Below are 19,472 nucleotides of genomic sequence, written 5' to 3'. Positions count from 1 at the left end.
AGTTAATCAAACATTAGTTGAAGAAGAAATAGAAAGTAGCATAACTGATTGATAAAAGGCCTGAATGTTATTAGAACATAAGAACCTTACTTCAGCCACCCTTGCTAGTCTACAATTGCATATTATATCCTGTCATTTCAGATTTAGGCATGGTTGCTTTAAGGTCGAGAACCATTCATTATTTCCAAATATGTAATTTTTATTTACAAATATATGAATTTTGCTTTTCTGTTGTTTTGGTTTTTTTTTTTTTTTATCAGAAGGAAAGAAGCATTTACTGATCAGGTGCCAAAACATAGGAGGAAAGAACGTTACACTAAAAACCCCCAGAACAACCCAACACACTTTTTTCCAATGCAATAAAAAAGTAAACAGGGTCAACATTTAAAGCATGCGGGGTGTGATGAAGGAAGGAAGAAAACTTCCATAATAAAAAGAAAAGATACTCAGATATGTAGTGCGATATGTCCTTAGTAAATTAATATCAGCACGCTAATCTTATTAGTTGTTAGGAGACTAATTATGTTATCTTAATTCTTTGTGTTTAGTTCTTCATGGCCTTGATTTGGAAAGTGAGCATTGCATCTTCGAAAATCTCAACGGTACTGTGAATCTAATACCACTGAATGGAGCGCAGTGTTCTGTGAATGGGATTCAGATTACAGAGGCCACACACCTAAACCAAGGTATTAGCCAGCATAATGTCATTTTTGATACAGCATCTTTGTTTCTTTCTGGCAACAGCACTGAAAAAAATCTGTGTGTATATAAAAGGGGTTATTGTTTAATTAAAATTAATTCTGTGTCACCTTAACTACAGACCAAAAGCCATCAGGAGAGCCACAGAGATTTTGTTCTGTCGAAGAATTGCCATGTGGTGAAAGAGAATTCTTTACTCACTTAAGCCACTTCATAATCTTGAGTATGATTTGATAGCTACCCTTTGATTTCGTTCAGCATTCATACAGAAAGTGAACCCCATGCCAGATTGCTTGAGTTGCTGTAATATTCAGAAGACGAATATTAGTCTCTATAGGACTAAAATAATGTCAGACACACCCCCGCCCCTCTGTCTGAGCTTCAGGCCAGTCCTACTTAACACTCTGTTGCCAAATCCTCATCTATAGCAGGAAATTCAGCTGGAGTATCTGTTCACTGCAGCTGTAGGGAAATGACAAAACGGTGGAGGCTAATCCTTATGGAAGAAGTTTAAAGAATTTTAATTTTAATATAAAAGCTTTAAAATCTGGAAATGAAAAAGCAGACGGGACAACTGGGAACAAAGGTTTATTGTGTTGGCCTGGAAAGGACTGGCTGACAAGTTAAGCTGGTAAGTGCTGCAGCAGAGGTTTGGCATGTTTTATCTTCCAGGAGCACCCAGAGTTTCTTCCCATTTAGCAATGAGCTGAAGACCTGTTTAGGAGTGAGGCTGTGACATAGCTCAGCTGCTGAAAAACAATCTGACTTTATATTTCTGGACAGAAGCTTTCAGAGTAAGCTTATTCTAACAAAGGAGGAATGCTGTGTTGAACTAGAAAAGTCTTGCATCTTTTCTGAACTCAAACAAGAGCTTCAGTAGTCTGCTTTCAGAAAGTAAGGAGTTTTGGTATAGAGAGGGGGTGCTGGTTTTGTAAAATGTCTATTTCTTAATCCAGAACGGGATGTGTATGTTCTTGTTCCTTTTACAGATACTGGGGGGGGGGGGGGGGGGGGGGGGAGAGAAAGGCCAGCCCCCTTTGTCTTATGTTTGAGTAAATCCCATTGAAAAATTGTTATCAATAGAAACATTGACATTATAGGCAAATAGCACTGTAAACAACAAGAACTGAGTTGCAATGACTCATTTTTACTTTATTGTAACTGCATTTCAAAGGCAGTAGAGGTTTGGTGTGACTCAGAAGAAAGTAGGAGTTTGGATGCTATTTTCCTCTTCCTGGCACACAGAACAACTCAATTTTTATACTGTGAAGAGTGGAAACACGCTTCCCTCCCAGATTTCTGTCTAAAAAAATTTGCAATTCAAAAGAAGGGGAAAGGGTTGCTTAGAGTTACTAAATTGTGAAGAACAGCTGCATAAGCTGACCTGTAGACTGTAACTAGACTGAGTCTGAGAGAGAGGTGGCAGCTATGATATTAGGTAGGCAAAATTAATGAAATAACTAGTTTAATGACTTGTGCACAATCCGTGTATCCTAGCTGTGTTAGCATTTAGTCTCACAGCATGAAGTGCCAGCCTCCTTAAATATCCGCTTTAGGTAACGCTGATTAACTGCTGATATATTTAAATGTTTCCGTTCATCATTAATAACTGTTCATTTGAAAATGTGTTAAGTTTTTATACTGTCATAGAGTTAAAAAAACCCCACCCAACAGCCATAGCAATTAATTGCCACTTCCTTCTACAGATTACTTCCAGCACTTGTGAATTCTGGCTAACACAGCCTTTTTATGTAAATGTAACGTACTACAATATTTTTTATCCTTAAGAACATATAGAAGAATTTTTAGAGCTACCTGAACTAATATTCACAATTAGAGTTTGCCCTTTACCTTAAATATATCCTCATGTTGAACCAAGTTTTCAGCTTTTTAGGCCAAACTACCAGCCCTTCTGAGCTTAACGTGACCTCCCACTGCTTGTTTTTTATAGTTTGTTAATCAAAAAAACCTCAAACCTTTTAAAAAAGAAAAAGTGACTTTTAGGAGTTGGTAAGACCTTAATTATAGATACATTTGTGTGCATAGTTCCAAAATAGTGTTCTCTGTAGGTCAAATATGCTTGATGACATCCAACAGGCATTCTTCTTATATATATGTGTGCGTGTACATATATGTGTGTATGTATGTTTTTTTGTTTTTTCCATGGGTGGTTTGTTTTTTCATTTTGTGCTCTCTGGCCATTCATGTTTTGGAGTCAACCAGTTAAATTGTGAGATCAGAGCTCCAGAAATGATAAAGACTTATCAGCGTATTTGACAACCTCCCCCCCCCCCCCTTTTTTTTTTCCATTTAACATTTAAGGAGAATAAGAATTGTTGCTTATAATAAAGAAATGGAGGCAAACCCCATAGCAAATCCAGTTACGTTTGCATGATGACATTCATGGTGCACTTTGCGCACTTGCATTCTGATGGAAAGCTTTGTATAATTATAATGATAAACAGCAGATAATTGAACCTGGTACTTAGGAAATATTTGACTGCACGGTTTTGTTCAGACTTCTTTTTCCTAAAGAGGGTTTGGTGTTGATGCTTATATAAGTTCTGTCAGGTGGGAGTTAAGATAGTAGAGTTTTTCTTTAATAACAGAATAATACAAAACATTATCATAGGATTCAGAGAAGTACTAAAAGAGAAACTTGAGAGTTGCTCATATGATCACTCATCTGGGTTTGACTGTCATGGGCTTGCTATTAAGCCTCTCCGGTTTTCTTTTAAATTCATGAAGTTAGGGGTACATATCTATAACTGCATTTGTTCTGTTTTTTTTTTTTTTTTTTTTATTATTTAATTTGCTTCCACCTAGTAGAGTGATCAAAACTGTTTAAAATTAATTATTTTTATTTTCATTTGGAAGTAACTGAAGGAATGTCATAGAAATCCTCACTATTACAAAATCCCCCTCCAAGCAGTGAGTCAGAGTGGAACAGATAAATGGTACAACTGTGAGCGTATCAAGCGGTGGTAAACTAAAACCAGTTTTAGCTCTTTTACTACAGCAGTCATGACCATCAGTGATCCCTTTTAATATGCTTACTTAAAAAGTATGCCCAGTGCACTTCTTAAAGGAAAAGCTATCATATAAATTAGAGGTGGTATCAAAAGGACTTTGCAATACAAACCTGTGTAGAGCTTTATGAAAGGTAAGACTTTTTATGGTTAGACTGAGGTAAACTGTTCATATGGTCCAAAATTGAGGTGTTGTGTAGACAGCAAGGAGAGATGTGGTGACTATAGTGCTTTTTGCTGTTTATTTGCCAAGACTAGATGACCTTATTTGGGTTGATAATCCTAATTAAGCTAATTTTAAGAGGAGCATTCCTTATTAAGGACAGCATTTCATTCTCAGATGATAAGAATTTGTAGTTAGCAGTCTCAAGTGCAGTTTTTTCATGCTTTGAGTGTCATGGAGTCCTTTTTCTTTTTAAAAAGAAAAATGCTTGATTCGGTGGTGGTTAACTTGGAATAATTCCATGTTGTGACAGTAGTGAGACATCACTGGCAATATACTTCTTAGTAGGAGAGTATTTATCTTGGTGTAATTGTCTTTAAAATATGATAGGAATTTCCCATAGTCTCATTATTTGTGACCTGTACTTTAACTGATTAAATACAATAATGGATGTACATTGAGCAGTATGAATTATTCAAGATTCTTCCCTCAGAAAATAGCTATTTGGTATAAAAATCTAATAATCCCATTTTGAGTAACGATAAACTTCTGTGTTATTCCACATATAGGAGAAAAAGGTAATTGAGAGTACAAATTATGGTGATTGGGAGCTTTCAGTGTAGGTGGATTCAAACCTGACTGCGATCAGTAGTGGATGGACAGGTTTGTTCTTAGTTACGTTTATGGATGCTCCCATTGTACCTGGTACCTACTGCTGGCTTCCAAAGTAGCACTATTGAAGTATAGATCAAATTGGGGCAGCTGCATCCATGGCTTCCTCTACCTGTATTTATTCTTTAACTGAACTGCAGGAACGTGATTGACATTTGTGTGTGTGTTGGGTCTGTGGTTTTTTTTTTTGTTAAAGTAGGAAGGAATAAATTATATACATCAGTTAATGTAGCTGTGACTATGCATTGTTCTACATTTGGAATTGTCAAAATGCATTTTCATTTTGTTCTTGGTTAATGGAAGTCTTTGCTTACATATGAAAAATTACATGGCATTTTCAGGTACGGAATGTTGTCCGTGAATGGTGTTTGTTTTTCTCATCAGGTGCTGTTATATTACTTGGAAGAACCAATATGTTTCGCTTTAACCACCCCAAAGAAGCTGCTAAGCTAAGGGAGAAAAGAAAGGTGAGATTAAATCAGTGTTTGGTAAATTTAAACCTTTTCAGTTTGCTTGCTAATATAGACATACCTTGATGTGGTAGAATACTTTTTTTTATTTGCTTCACATACTTTAGTTAATACTTCATCAAGTGAAACAAAGTTTGTAAGCACATCAGTGTTTTTCTAATACATTTATTTTATGGTCTGTTGTTAGAGTGGACTGCTGTCTTCCTTCAGCTTGTCTATGACAGATCTTTCAAAATCTTGTGAGAACCTGTCAGCAGTTATGCTTTATAATCCAGGGTGAGTATGTTCTAAAATGCGGTTGTTAAAATTCCAGCCATTCCTCATTTTAGTGCTTTGAATATTCCAGATGGCAGTAATAGAAAATATTTTGTTCTCAGATTATGCTTGTTAAATAACAGGCTTCTGAATGAAGCCAGAACTTTTCAGAAATATTTGAACTGGTCCATGCTAGAAAGCGGGGTGAAAAGACACTGAGGAGCTTTCCATCCTGCTTAAAACTTGCTTTTACCTGGCATTTTTCTGCTCAAATGCAAGAAGTGTAACTGTACCAGCAAACAGCCACACTGATAACTCAAAGTTGTGGTACCTGGAGTCCAGGAGGCAATGTTTGCATTATAATCAAGGCAGTTCAGTGCAATAATGACATGACAAATTTTATGTTCATACTTTCTTCAGAATTACAAGTTAACTATTTTTCCTGAGAAAAATGCATTGTAAACTGAATATCAAGATTTCTTGAGTTCATATAACACCAGTACGAGCATAAAAAGGCTGGGAAATTGATGTCTTATGTTCTCACCTATATACCTCCTAGTAGTTGGCCAAGTTGGGATGTAGAAAACAGTTTTATTGTACAGTTACAATGACATAGGCTGCTTATTGTGGAGAAGCTGCTTGTAATGTTTTTACCAGTGTTCTTAAAGTGAGTTACAGAGAATTGATGGCGTTTGGTTCTAATGTTTTTTTTTTTTTCCAATAGCTAGTGCCTGTGTTTTGAATTGAGTGTGAGATGAGGCACTTTAAGCACCTATGCACTTTTGAAAAATTTGCTGTAAATTGAATTATAGGCTTGGATAGTGCAGCTTTATTTCCAGATTTTACTGTGGAGTGCTCTTTATTCATTAGAATTTAGGAAGATTGGACAGGTAATAATAACTTCAAGTTAAACAATGTCTTAATATAATGACTATGTGTAGTAACACTGCTTCAAATGTGACTGATCCTTTTTTGCTACTGAACTACATATGGATATCTCAAGGCAGTAAGGTAGTTGCTGATAAATCACAGCATTTTTTCAGACAGATGAAAAAGCAGATCAAAAAAGTATATGTATTTTTTTCTATTTCTTTAGCTTTTCAAGTAGTTCAATCTAGAAACTTCTAGTGACAGTTGCTAGTATTATATTTCCTGTGGGCGAGGGAAAGTTCTTGGCTGTTGCTTTTTTACCTCTGGTTATTAATCAGCTACCATGGGCTTTTCTCTGACTAATAATGGTACTCTGTTACAATACTGGTATGAATAATGCCATTGTGCTGCACAGTACTGCCCTTGACTTTGCAGTCAGCATGGAGTAGGACAGGTTGTTTCAGCATTGCCACGCTTTGGGTCTTTCAAATTTGCAGCAAAACATAATGGCGTAGGCAAGGCCCAGTTGAAGGTGGGCTTAAAAATTATTTCCCTGCCCAAGGAGTTCATACTGTCTTCATGTAATGCCACGTTGTGTCTTACAGGGAAGATTTTTCCCACAACCCTTATTTAAAAAGAAAAAAAAGAGAAGAGGTCTGGAGGGTTACTTTGAATGTCTCTGATGGAGTAGATTGCAGCAAATTCTTCTTTTTCCCTGATATGTTTTGTGGAATATAGCTTCTTTTTTCTTATCAGTGCTTCAAACATCTTGCCTTGCTTTCCTGGAAATGGAACAGGATGAATAATATAATTCTCGTTGTGTATGCAGCAGTTTTTAGAAATGTTATCATTTTTCCCATCTAACACTTCTTGTAACTTTTGTTTTCCTTTTTTGGGTGTGATTGAGGGCACTGTTGCTGTTGAAATTGAGGATATGATTAGGAGAAATACTTTCCATATTCCTGAACAGTTCATGCCTGTGTTTTATTAGACTATAAACTATGAGCAGAGGGTTAATTATTGATATTCTCCTGCTAGTCTGCATTCGATTAATCTTTGAACTGGCTTGCAGGAATAGATATTTTGTCCTGCTTAATTTGTAAACACAAAAACCGATTATGCTTGAGGATCATACTATAAAAGGAATGCAGGTCTGGATGACTTTCCCTTGTTTTTGAACAACAAAACCTGTCTGAGGTTGTTCCATAGTTACTTTGAAGGTCATCTAGTCTAACCTGCCTGCAACAAGCAGGGGCATCTTCAGCGACATCAGGTTGCTCAGAGCCCCGTCCAACCTGACCTTGAATGTTTCCAGGGATGGGACATCTACCACCTCTCTGGGCAACCTGTGCCTGTGTTTCACCACCCGCATTGTAAAAACGTTTTGCTTTGTATCTAGTCTGAATCTGCCCTCTTTCACTTTAAAGCCATTGCCCCTCATCCTATCGCAACAGGCCTTGCCTAAAAGGTTGTCCCCATCTTTCTTACAAGACCCCCTTTAGGTGCTGGAAGGCTGCAATAAGGTCTCCCCGGAGCCTTCTCTTCTCCAGGCTCAATAACCCCAACCCTCGCAGCCTGTCTTCAGAGGAGAGGTGCTCCAGCCCCCTGATCATCTTTGTGGCCCTCCTCTGGACCCACTGCAACGGGTCCGTGTCTTCCCTGGGCTTCAGGCTCCAGAGCTGGGGCCAACACTCCAGGCGGAGTCTCACCAGAGCGGAGGAGAAGGGGAGAATGTCCTCCCTTGACCTGCCGGCCATGCTGCTTTTGATGCGGCCCGGGACATGGTTGCCTTTCTGGGCTGTGAGGGAACGTTGCTGGGTCATGTCCAGCTTTTCATGCACCAGTACCCTCCGCCGGGCTGCTCTCAATCCCTTCACCCCAGCCTGCATGGACACTGGGGGCTGCCCCGACCCAGGTGAAGGACCCTGCACTTGGCCTCGTTGAACCTCAGGAGGTTCATCACACAGACCCTCTTCTGGAGCTTGTCCAGGTCGCTCTGGATGGCATCTGGTCCCTCAGGTGTGTCAACCCCACCACTGGCTGGGCTTGGTGTCATCTGCAGACTCGCTGAGGGTGCACCTGATCCCACTGTCTGCGTCATTGAAGAAGATATTAAACAGTACTGGGCCCGATGGTTGGGTATTGATAGTTGTAACTCCTACCTCTATCTTTAGATGCTTTAACTATGTTTAAAACAATAGATGCCATACCTAACAATACACACTGCCCGTGCAGTGCACAGGTGGGTGTTGGATTAATAGATCAGCAATTTATAAAAGAAGCAAATAAAACCCCAAACCTCAGATATGGCTGGTTTTAATGCATTTGTGACTGCTGCAAAGAGAAGGTGGGCTCTGAAGAAGTTCGCACGGCAATTTAACTGAGCCTTGGTTTTACAAATCAGTAGCAGAAGGTGTCTTCCATAATTGATGCATCTTTCTGGACAGAAATTTGACAACAGCAGCCTTTCATCTTAGGCTGGTGTTCCATGATGATTTTAAATTTGTGTTGAATTTAACGCCGTTTTCTTTCCATCCCCTCTTTTGTAACAGCACTGGGGGTTTGTGCTCATGTGATGAGCTTGTCCCAAAGAGATAATTCTGCAGAAAGTGGTACTTTAAGGAACACGTGGTTGGAATAAATGCAAGTTAAAAAAATGATATGTTTTGAATAAAGCAGACCCCAAGCATTTGGGCCTTAGTAGTAATTCAAAGCCAGTGGCATCATCTTCATAAAGAGTTAGATGGCTTGTAGAATCCTTGGGGTCTGTACTTTCAGCTAGGAGTGCTGTTTAACAAGTACACTGTTGCAGTGGTTATTCTGAGTGGTGACTGTTCAGCCTGGGTAAAACATTCAATAAATCTGATCTCTGGGTATCAAAGGCAGGGTAATTGTATCCAAGGAGTTAGCTGGGGGTGAGGGTCTTGCTTCCTGGAAAAGTGCTGATGGAAAACGATGTCCTGAACTAGATTTAGTTTGAATTTTTTTTGTTTTTTTTTTAAAGTTTTGGCACGACCAATGTAGGATGTGATCTTTTGGTATGACCCTTTATTACAATAGATGGTAGTATCATTTTCTCATAACATAGTGGTATACTGCCCAGCAGCGGTGTAGAACTAGATTCAGTAGCTGTCCCTCTGGCTTTTTTTGTGTGACCTCTGTAACAGACTGGTATTCTGTCTATTGTTCATTTAGCACTTTCAAAACCACCTTTTCTTCCAGTTTCAGTATTAATAACATAAAAAATAGTGGCTAAATTTGCAGTTTCTGTAGGTTGCAGTAAACAGATTGTAAGATCTAGCATCATGAGCAATCAATGGCAGAAATGCCTGTGGGGTATTTCATTTAGTTCTTGTGAAAGCAGATAAATGATGGATCTTGCTTGCTCTATCTGTATCTTTCCCCTGTGAAAATCAATGTTATCTTTAATTGTGTTTTCAGATGGGTGGTCTTTGTGTGTGGCTTTTGTGTATACGCTGTATAGCTGTTGATTTCCCATATGTGGAGATAGTTGCATAAAATTTCGGCTTAACATGCAAAATTCTTTGTTCTGCTTGTTCCCAGTCTTTGTCTTTAATCTGGTGTCATGCAACGCTGCTTCAGATAATAAGCTTTGGATAAAATAGAATTTTGCACATAGATTTATGCCAAAGAATTCATTTGTGGACCTTCTGTAGGCTACATTATACTGTAACTCTAAAACCACTCATGAGAAACCTTGGTCTTGCCATGGATTTAGCATGGGTTTTTTTGTTTTGTAGGTTTTTTTAAAATAATCTCATAAATTGGGCAACTGAGTGGCATTGTAACATCTCTGTAGTCCTGCCAGTACTCGGTCTTTCCTAACAGATGTGGTACCAGATTGCACTTTTTGCGCTGTGTAAATGAAGCTATTGTAGTACTCTGCTAGTAGAACTGACTTCCTTTCTCAGCAGCTTATCTACAGTAGTCTTATCACTAGATATGCCAGGTTTTCTAGAAAAAATGGTGTCTATTTAATTCAACACTGATCAGATTAAGTTCCTTTGTGGTAGAGCTACAAAAGAAGAAAGAATAGATTCTAGTCTTCAATATCTGTATGTTTGTTTCTTTTTAATTTCAGGCTGCTTTGCTTTTTTTTTTTTTTTTTTGGCCATTCACAGTAGTGCTTATATTAAGAAAGGGAGTAGAGGTTATGTTGAAAAAAGATTTTTATTACAGAGATACTAAACCAGACAACATCAGTCTTGCATTTGTGCTTTGTAAAACTGGCAGTGATTTGTTGTAGCCAGTGAATTTTTTTGGTGATGCTGTGACTTCTTTTTTTTTTTAAGTAGCTTCTTAAAGAAACAAGGTTTCTGCAGTTGTTGACTGCCTGTCCTGCCTCCCCAGATTCTCTCCTGTCCTAAAATAATATTGAGCCCATAACCAGTTTGAAGCAAATACCATAGATGTAGTGGTGTCAAAAGTGGTAAATACCTGAATATATTGAGAAGATAGGTAGCCAGCTAAGGAAGACAGGCATCATTACTACCCCTGCAGAAATACAGACTGCAGTGTGAGCACCTTTGATAGAGAACAGAGAAACTGTGAATAACCCCATGGTTGGAGAGCCTGCAGTGGAGCTCAGACCTTCCTAGGCACCACTGAATCTACGTAGCGGCAAAACACCAGGCTGTGTTAGACCTTCTCTTCTTAGGCGTATTTACTTGTCTAAAATATCTTAAATGTGCATTTTGAAAACAGCTAGGTGTAGTGTTTGAAAGCTATTGATTGGGGTGTTGATGATGATCCATATTTGGCTTTGGGAAATAGTTATTTTCACTGAAGAGCCACTTCTGCATAGTTCATTCCTCTTTCCTGAAAAACCTTTTGAGCACCACCAGCTTCATTTCAGTGTAAGGTAAAACTGATCGTCCTGATTGTCATGACACTGCTGTTGAAGGTATTAGAGACACTTGCTCAAAGAGAAAATCACGGAGATGTCACCACTGACCTGGTTTTTATATCAGTCTGATTGCTGTGATGGCTCGTTTTCCTTGTATCAGATCTCAATCGAAAGTTAGTTACCATTTTTTATGCTTTTATAAAATATGTGTGCCAAATTAATTGTGTTCTATGACAGTCAAAATACAAAAAATTTTTGCTCTGTTTTTTGCATGTTATGTTAGCCGATCTGAAATGTTTCAGTTCATTATGGCTTAACCAAGCATGGGAATGCTTGTAAATCATCTTTGCCAGCTGTCTAAGCAAAGGCAGTCTACATCTGACAGCACCCAACGGACATCTGCGTTTCCACAGAGCACAGCTGTATTCCCCTAGGTCTATATTATTTTGGACTGAAGTAATGATGAATATAGTGGCATTTGTCAGCCAGGCCCTAGGTAAGGAGTGATAACTTACAGTTCTGCATTCCAGAAGTAGACCATAGCCAAAGTGAGGGCTTAAAATAAAAAACACAGGGGAAAAAAACCCAAAGCACATGGTAACTATTGAATTAAGCTTTTGCTCTCTTTCAACACTTTGTGGGTTTTGTATTGCTGCTACAGAAACTGCAATCAAATTAAAAATACTAAGGTGTTACTGTCTCTCTTCATGCTGTGAGGTTGAGATAGCACCCATCCTAGCCGTAGTCTTAGTGCAAACGTGAAGGGTCTCTTGGCGAGATATTTACATGAAAGCTCTTATTGTCTGGAGTTGTATATAAAAATCTACATTTACTAATCTCTTAAGAATTCTGGAAGGCATTTTTAAAGATGGATTTGTGAGAAATAGACTAGTTTAACAAAAACATTTTTTTCCCTTTCTCCAGTATTACAGTGGTCAAAAAGGTGCTTCTTGAGCATGTACAAATCAAAGTTCATTTAAATTGCTTTATAAGTGTGAGATTATTGGTGAATTTTTTTCATGTTTCCAAGGGCAATTCCTGTTGTATGCATTTGTATGATTTTAGAAAGAAACAAAAAACATGCCTTATTTTCTGTCTACAGAAGTGTGGTCATGACGTCTTAAACTGCAGTTCGTCAAATACTTGAAGTTAACTTGTGGTGCAGTCTTGCATTTTTTTCAGTGTTTATAGACTGTCTTCATAACCTGAAAACTCCTTAAGCTGTAGCAGGCCTGAAATAACTGGATATTTGTGTATTTGGTTGAATATTTCAGTCCATATATAGATTCTCCATGCTTTTTTAATATTTATTTTGAAAAAAGTTCTTAAGAAAAAAACCCATAAATATTTCAGAGGCAATTAAAATAAGAGACTTCTGTACTGCTGTAACAAGAGCTGATATTAAAAATTCCATAAAATACTCTCCCATAATTATTCAGCACCTTATAAAACTAAATATACTAAAATCTCAACATATTTTAGGTAAATGTGTTTGAACTCTGTTCTGTGCTTGAATGTTGCGCTTTGCGGGAATGTGGGGTTTTTCAACACTACTGATTACAGCATAGTAATGTTTGGGGGTTTTTGTTTTTTCTGGGGAGGAAAAGGAAGAGCATCTACAAGCATTCCCTAGTATAGCTTCATAGTTCTTTCCCTTCTCAGAAGTGGCCAAGTTAATAAACCATAGGATGATGAGCATCGATTTAACTATCATTGGCATTTGAAAAACATGTTTAGAAAGAATAATTATTTAAATTTTACTTTTGAGTTGCAATGTGATGAATCTTCTATGAATCTAACCAATTTTAACCTCTAATAAAACAAACTGTTATTGACTTTAAAATATTCTGTACTGCTAATATGTTTTTATTATCAATTCCTTTCTTAATTGATCGCTCTGTTTCCCCCTGCCTCCCATGGCAGTCTTTTCCCTGTAAAAGGACCGATCTGTCTAAGGTAGAGAAATTAAATTTCTATGTATTGATTGCCATGTCCGCATGTAGTTAACTTGCAGAGGCTATGCTAATCATTCATCTGTCTTGCTTAACTTTACTTTTTAAATATTATTTTTTTTTCTCTCCCAGAAACTTTTTTGTTTGTACCTGTGTCAGACAGCATGGTATCTAATTTGTAACCCTAATGAAGGAAATATTTTCTTTTATTGTAGAAAGTAGTTTTATAAAACTTTTCATTTCTACCATTGTTATAGTTTTCTAAACAGACACTGAATTCCTAGAATCATAGAACTGTTTAGATTGTAAAAGACCTTTAAGATCATTGAATCCAACCATTAACCTAATACTGCCAAGCCTACCACTAAACCATGTCCCTAAGTTAAGTGCCAATATCTTTGTATTTTTTTGTGATGTTCAGGAAATAATAACCTTTTTACTGTGTGTGGGTTTTTTTGGTTTTTTTTAAATCAGGCTAGAATTTGAGAGACAACAACGAGAAGAGCTTGAAAAATTGGAAAGTAAAAGGTAACATTATTCTCTGGTCTTTATGTATGTGTGTGTATATATACACATTAATTAAATGTAAATATATATATAATATAAATTAATTAATTAAATTTGGAATCATGGTATTACTTGGCAATCAGAGGGTCCTGATACAAATGATTTTGTTTTGTCATCTATGAAGATTTTTGTTATTTTCTTGAACCGTTCATTCTTACTGATTAGTAACAGATAGGCAAGCTGAATTGTAGCTATTATCTTTAGCCATGAAAATACCAAAAGTAAAGGTATGAGGATGATAGAGTATACAAATGTAATATATTACTCTCACTCTTGATTTTCAAAGTGTTATTTTAAAAGGTGGCAAATGACATTGTTTATTCAGATCTTTTTTTTTATGGTTTAGTTGCCTTTGGATTGAATCATGATTGGAAAAACTCATAAACTCTGCTTCTCTTGAATAAAACTGTGGTGCTGGTGTGGGCCTACCAATCATACTTATCAGAACATAATTTCAAAATCAGTTTGAAGTATAAAAGAAGGTATTGTTGTCGGCTGGCAAACTGAGCTGACTGTTCTGGCTCATCATACCTGCTAAAATTTTAGAAGTAACAGCTCACTTTGCTGCAAATCACAGCACTGATTAGATTCATAAGCTGAAAGGCACTTTCTGCCATCTCTCCTTTAGAATGCTTGCTCCAGTTTGAAAGAGCTGTTTATGCAGCTGGACTAAATTAAGCGAACTCAGAAAACCCCTAAAACTGTGAAGAATCGGATGTTATTCAGAAAAAGATGCAACAGTCACTGATATTTATCCTTTTTGTTGTGTTGATAGGATTTGAGTTCAGATTGCACTGAAGTTGCTTTGCTTGTGCTTTTAAGTAATTTGACTTCTTGCAAAATAACCAACCAACCTGCATGCTGTCTCTACATGTATTCAGGCGATTGTGTTATAGGGACAATGGTGACCTTCACGTCTCAGTCTGTCTCCACTTGGGATGCACTAGAACCTTTAAAAGAGAGATTGCCCAGGACATAATGATTTGTGTTAAAGTAGTTCCTCTCTCTCAAATACATCTGTTCCTAATCTTATAATCCTGTTTATCAGTAATTCGGTTGGTTTCACCTAAAAAGAAGGCTTTGTTTTAATTCTTCTGTTGGCCTCGATTTGGTGAGGCAAATTTCTAAAGAAGTCCTTTTATACAAGTTTGTGTATATGAGAAAGTATGTATATATATATATATATAAAAAAAACACATATATTTGCTCTTCACTGTGTGCATGGATGTGTTCTATCAATATTTTTATTGGATTTGACACAACTAGTGCAGTCCAATTTTATACTAACGTAGGTGCTGTATAACATGTCTTCCTATAACTTCATATATCCACAACTTCTTATGTTGAAATAGGCTATATGAATCTCTTTACCATTTGTCCCATGCATTGAGTGCCTTCCAAGCAATATAAGATCTAAACCTGTGGCAAAAGAAAACTGTCAAAAAAAGGAGCTGTTACATATACTGCAAAATCCTTGTCCAAACCTTTGTAACTTCTAACGGATATATTGTCCTTTGGAAAAAAAGAAAAGTTCAAAATATTGCATGTAAATCTTTTACTGCAGAAAACAGATAGAAGAGATGGAAGAGAAACAAAGATCTGACAAAGCAGAACTTGTAAGAATGCAGCAAGAAGTAGAGTCACAGCGCAAAGAGACAGAAATAGTCCAGCTGCAAATTCGAAAACAGGAAGAGAGTCTGAAACGGAGAAGCGTTCACATTGAGAGCAGGTTAAAGGATTTGTTGGCTGAAAAAGAAAAATTTGAAGAAGAGAGATTACGAGAACAACAGGAGATAGAACTTCAAAAGAAAAAGCAGCAGGAAGAAATTTTTGCCCGGGTCAAAGAGGAATTGCAGCGACTACAAGAGCTTAATCATAATGAAAAAGCAGAGAAAATGAAGATTTTCCGTGAACTAGAAAAACTTAAAAAGGAAAAAGATGAACAATATATTAAGCTGGAATTGGAAAAAAAGAGACTTGAAGAACAAGAAAGGGAGCAGGTGATGCTGGTGGCTCATCTAGAAGAACAGCTTCGAGAGAAGCAGGTCATGATAGAGCTCCTGAAGAGAGGGGATGTACAAAGAGCTGAAGAAGAGAAAAGAGATCTCGAAGATATTAGAGAATCTCTTTTGAAAGTCAAGGAAGCCCGATCTGAAGGTGATGAAAATCATGAAGAGCTAGAAAAAGCACAGCATGATTTTGTAGAATTTAAAAGGAAACAACTGGAACAATTGAATATTTTGGAAAAAGATTTAGTCCAACAAATGGATCACCTGGAAAAGGAGATAGGAGATGAAAAAAGAGCTCTGGAACACTTAAAATTTGCACATGAAGAACATTTCAGTCTCAAGAGAGATGATGAAAACTTTGTAGATGCCGTACTCAAGGCTGAAGAAGTTGACAAGACAAAACCAGCAGAGTGCAGACTCCAATCTAAAGTACGCCAGCTTGAGTACCTGAAGAGTAATCATTTGCCAGCTCTGCTGGAAGAAAAACAAAGAGCCTCTGAAGTCCTTGCTAGGGGCTTGTTAGGGTTAGATAATACTCTCTATCAAATAGAGAAAGAAATAGAAGAAAAAGAAGAGCAGCTTGCCCAGTATAGAGCTAGCACAAATCAGCTGCAGCAGCTTCAAGAAACCTTTGAATTTACAGCCAATGTAGCTCGTCAGGAAGAAAAGGTTCGGAAAAAGGAGAAAGAAATCCTTGAATCAAGGGAAAAACAGCAGAGAGAGGCGCTGGAGCAAGCTGTTGCTAAGTTAGAAAGGAGGCACTCTGCTTTGCAACGTCGTTCAACAATAGACTTTGAAATTGAAGAGCAGAAGCAGAAGCTTGCCACCTTGAACAACAGCTGCAGCGAGCAGGCAGGTCTGCAGGCTAGCCTAGAAGCTGAGCAGAAAGCCCTCGAACAAGACCGGGAACGGTAAGTGTTGTGGTTGCTTCCATTTGTTAGAAGCTATCCACAAAAAGTGGAATCACCTTAGATGTCGAGAAAACTACTTGTTCTGTGTCCCAGTGTTTGAGTGTCTTGATGACTTTCAAGTAGTTTACTCAGAATAGAAACTCTGTATTGCTTTTTAAAGGAGTCCTGCTCACTCTTTAATTTCTGTTGTGTTTGGATAATTATCCCATCCTCAGCAGCACAGTTTTTGTGTTGGCCATCACAGTACTTAGTTTTCTGTATTTAGAAAGCTCAGCCAACCTTATGTTCTGCCCTTACAAAAACATGTACTGTCTAAACAACTTTTTTGCTCTAACTATATTCGTGTATAACATTTTGTTTCCTCATTAGCAACAGGCTAGATTATTGCTCGAGATTTGGAGACTGATTAGTTGCAGTAGACTGCCAACTGTCTTTCAGCTGATGATGTACTGAACACTGCTGGTGTTCAAAGTAAACAAAGTATAATGTTAATTTTTCTATTGGTTTCAGAACTAAATAAAATAGGCTAGCCATATATCTATGTAAAATGTGATGGTGGTTTTTAAGCTTATTGGAAAATATACAGAGGCACAATAAAGCCCTGTGTGGTGACAAACCCTTTTTAGGTACAGAAGCAATGTCATCAGTTATACACATGATATCTGGTAGCGTAACGCTCAGCCGAAGTATGGGAAGCTTAGAGAAGAGTGATTTAGGTAAGGACGGATCTTTCTGTGTGGAAGAAGAGGAAGAAATCTTTTGTTTTATTTTTGGCCTGAGCAAAAATCTGCTGGGATTAACGCATTAAATCCATGCCATATGGAAAAAGGGCAGAATTGCCATTTTTAAATGTGTTGTCTGATTTGCTGATACTAGAGCTTTAAAACCTGTGATTATTGGCAAAATAATGAACTGGATTTTCTTGAGGTAGCATTTGTCATTTGTTTTATTTTAATATTCCACTAGTTATCCGACTTTTCTTTCATAAGCCCTTCAAAACAGATGCTTGATTAGAAAAAACACCTAAAAAAAGAAACTTGCCTATAGCCAAATTGAAGAGCTATTCTGTATCCTTTTCCTTTTAAACCATTATCAGAAAAGAATAATTCTTTTCTGTACCTTGTGTAGGGGTCACTTTTTTGGCATTTAGAGCTGCACTGTGTAGATTTTAGTTGAGCATTTTCGATACTAATTTATGATTTTGTTGTGGATATTGCCATTATTTTTCATAATTGTCTTGAACATAAAGTCTTGTCTTCTACACTAGGCATCTCACTTGACTCAAGTCAGCTATAAACAACTGGAGGTTCCACCAAAATAGACAGCTTAGCCCTCAAGAGATTGCTGGGTTGTGTGATAAGTGGAAAAAAATATGTTGTCAGCTAGAAGAGTGACATTTGGAAAAGATACCAAGGAAGTAAAAAGGTCTTCCCCTGCTGTGCTCTTCCCCTCCCTCCCCCCCCCCCCTTTTTTTTTCCTTGTTTACTTGAAAGTCATCTTGCACAAAATAAATAAAACTGAGTCTTTCAGTGAATTGTCCAGGGGCCTGCATAATTCAGTTCTGAATGCTTTTATGAATCTTGAGGGAGAAGAAAATCTTAAGATACACGATAATATGTTAAATGTTTCTGGCTACATATCGTTCTTGTGTTTTGAGTTTATGCTTCACAGTACAGGATGTCTTGGATGCTATAGTAAGCCTATGAATTGTATCTATTTTCTATTGTTTATCTAGGTAGCGTTATGTGATGATGTGCTTTGGTTCAGATCAGTGTTAACTCTGAAAATGTTTAAATGCAATATTCATTTGAAATGCTTTATAAGTCCATCATAACTGTGTAATTCCCCAGTTCCCCCCCCCCCCCCCCCCCGTTTGAATATTATGTTAGCTGAAATTCTTTCACCTACAGGGACGACCTCTAAAATGATAATTTGAAGTTAACTTATACTGGAATAATGCATACATGTTTTGTCTTTACTGGCAGAGGTTTGAGACAATAGAGTGAACATAAAGCAACTTTAGAGTCATCTTTGGGACAAGAGGATGTATTGCTCACGAGTGGCAGGGCACAGTTTAGTGTACTTACTGGTGGGTGCTTCATGCGGCTGGATAAGTTTATAGCTATAGGAAGTGATATCTTTTGATAGTAGGATGTTTACAAATGAAGAGATAAGCTTTTTTCCGTTAATGTAATTCTGATTTTTGTGGTTAAATTGATTTTCCATAGATGCAAACACTCTCTTATATCCATCAGCCATCTCCCATCCACTTCCCCTCAGGATGCATGATTGTTTTGCTGCTAATCAAAAGAAACAGATGGCTTCTGGCAGTGCTGCAAAAAGTACTCTAAAAATGAAGTAATAATTCAGCCTGCTTTACTCCAGCTTAGGTTTCAGCATTCGTCATCTCATTAATTTTCTTTTTTAACCTCCAGGATGGAGTAAAGTAGTTGTAGCATTGTACTTCAATTTAGAGATGTACAGTTGTAGGATAAGTAGTAGAATCCTAGCTTCCCATAGTTTCCCCTGCTTCTGCAGGAACTTCTTTTCTTTTATTCTTTAATTGTTAGGTAACCTCTAGAAAAACAATTACTGGTAAAGACAAAAGTTGTAATGGACATGGACAAGATTGTAACTGTGTTACTAATCTAATCTCGGCTACATTACAAGTGAAAAGTGTGTTCTGAAAATTACTTTGTTATAATATAGTTTAATATGACTAAATGATAAATATTTCAAGAAGTGCTTCTTATTTTATACTAGATGCCTCAGGCATTTTCAGTCAAAAATACGGTATCTGATTTTACATATTCTGTGCATAAGTCTGGCTGGTATGAAATTTATTTTTTAAAAAAATGAGAAGGCTTCCATTTCAAATGATTTAGGTGTGTATATATAAAATAAATACTAGCTGTTTTATTTTGTAAGTAACTTTTCAATAATACATATACAGACTGAAGGAATAACTGGAAAATAGGGTTTATATGTATAGTACACAATTTAAAGAT

General features: G+C 37.2%; 1 protein-coding gene across 6 annotated transcripts in view; it reads left to right on the top strand.

Annotated features, from left to right (window-relative positions):
• KIF16B (kinesin family member 16B) overlaps positions 1–19,472 on the top strand; it is a 142,159-nt gene that overhangs the window by 66,526 nt on the left and 56,161 nt on the right. For 5 of the 6 annotated variants that reach the window (XM_055816404.1, XM_055816405.1, XM_055816408.1 and 2 more), the window contains exons 15-20: positions 549–686; positions 4,948–5,030; positions 5,221–5,309; positions 12,949–12,981; positions 13,452–13,505; positions 15,109–16,464. In XM_055816404.1, the coding sequence (XP_055672379.1) occupies positions 549–686; positions 4,948–5,030; positions 5,221–5,309; positions 12,949–12,981; positions 13,452–13,505; positions 15,109–16,464 (1,753 nt within the window). The remainder of the gene's footprint in view (positions 1–548; positions 687–4,947; positions 5,031–5,220; positions 5,310–12,948; positions 12,982–13,451; positions 13,506–15,108; positions 16,465–19,472) is intronic. The other variant, XM_055816406.1, reaches the window with a different exon arrangement.

The sequence above is a fragment of the Falco peregrinus genome, chromosome 11, assembly GCF_023634155.1.
Source record: "Falco peregrinus isolate bFalPer1 chromosome 11, bFalPer1.pri, whole genome shotgun sequence".
NCBI lineage: Eukaryota > Metazoa > Chordata > Aves > Falconiformes > Falconidae > Falco > Falco peregrinus.
This window is presented reverse-complemented; position numbering and strand designations above follow the sequence as displayed.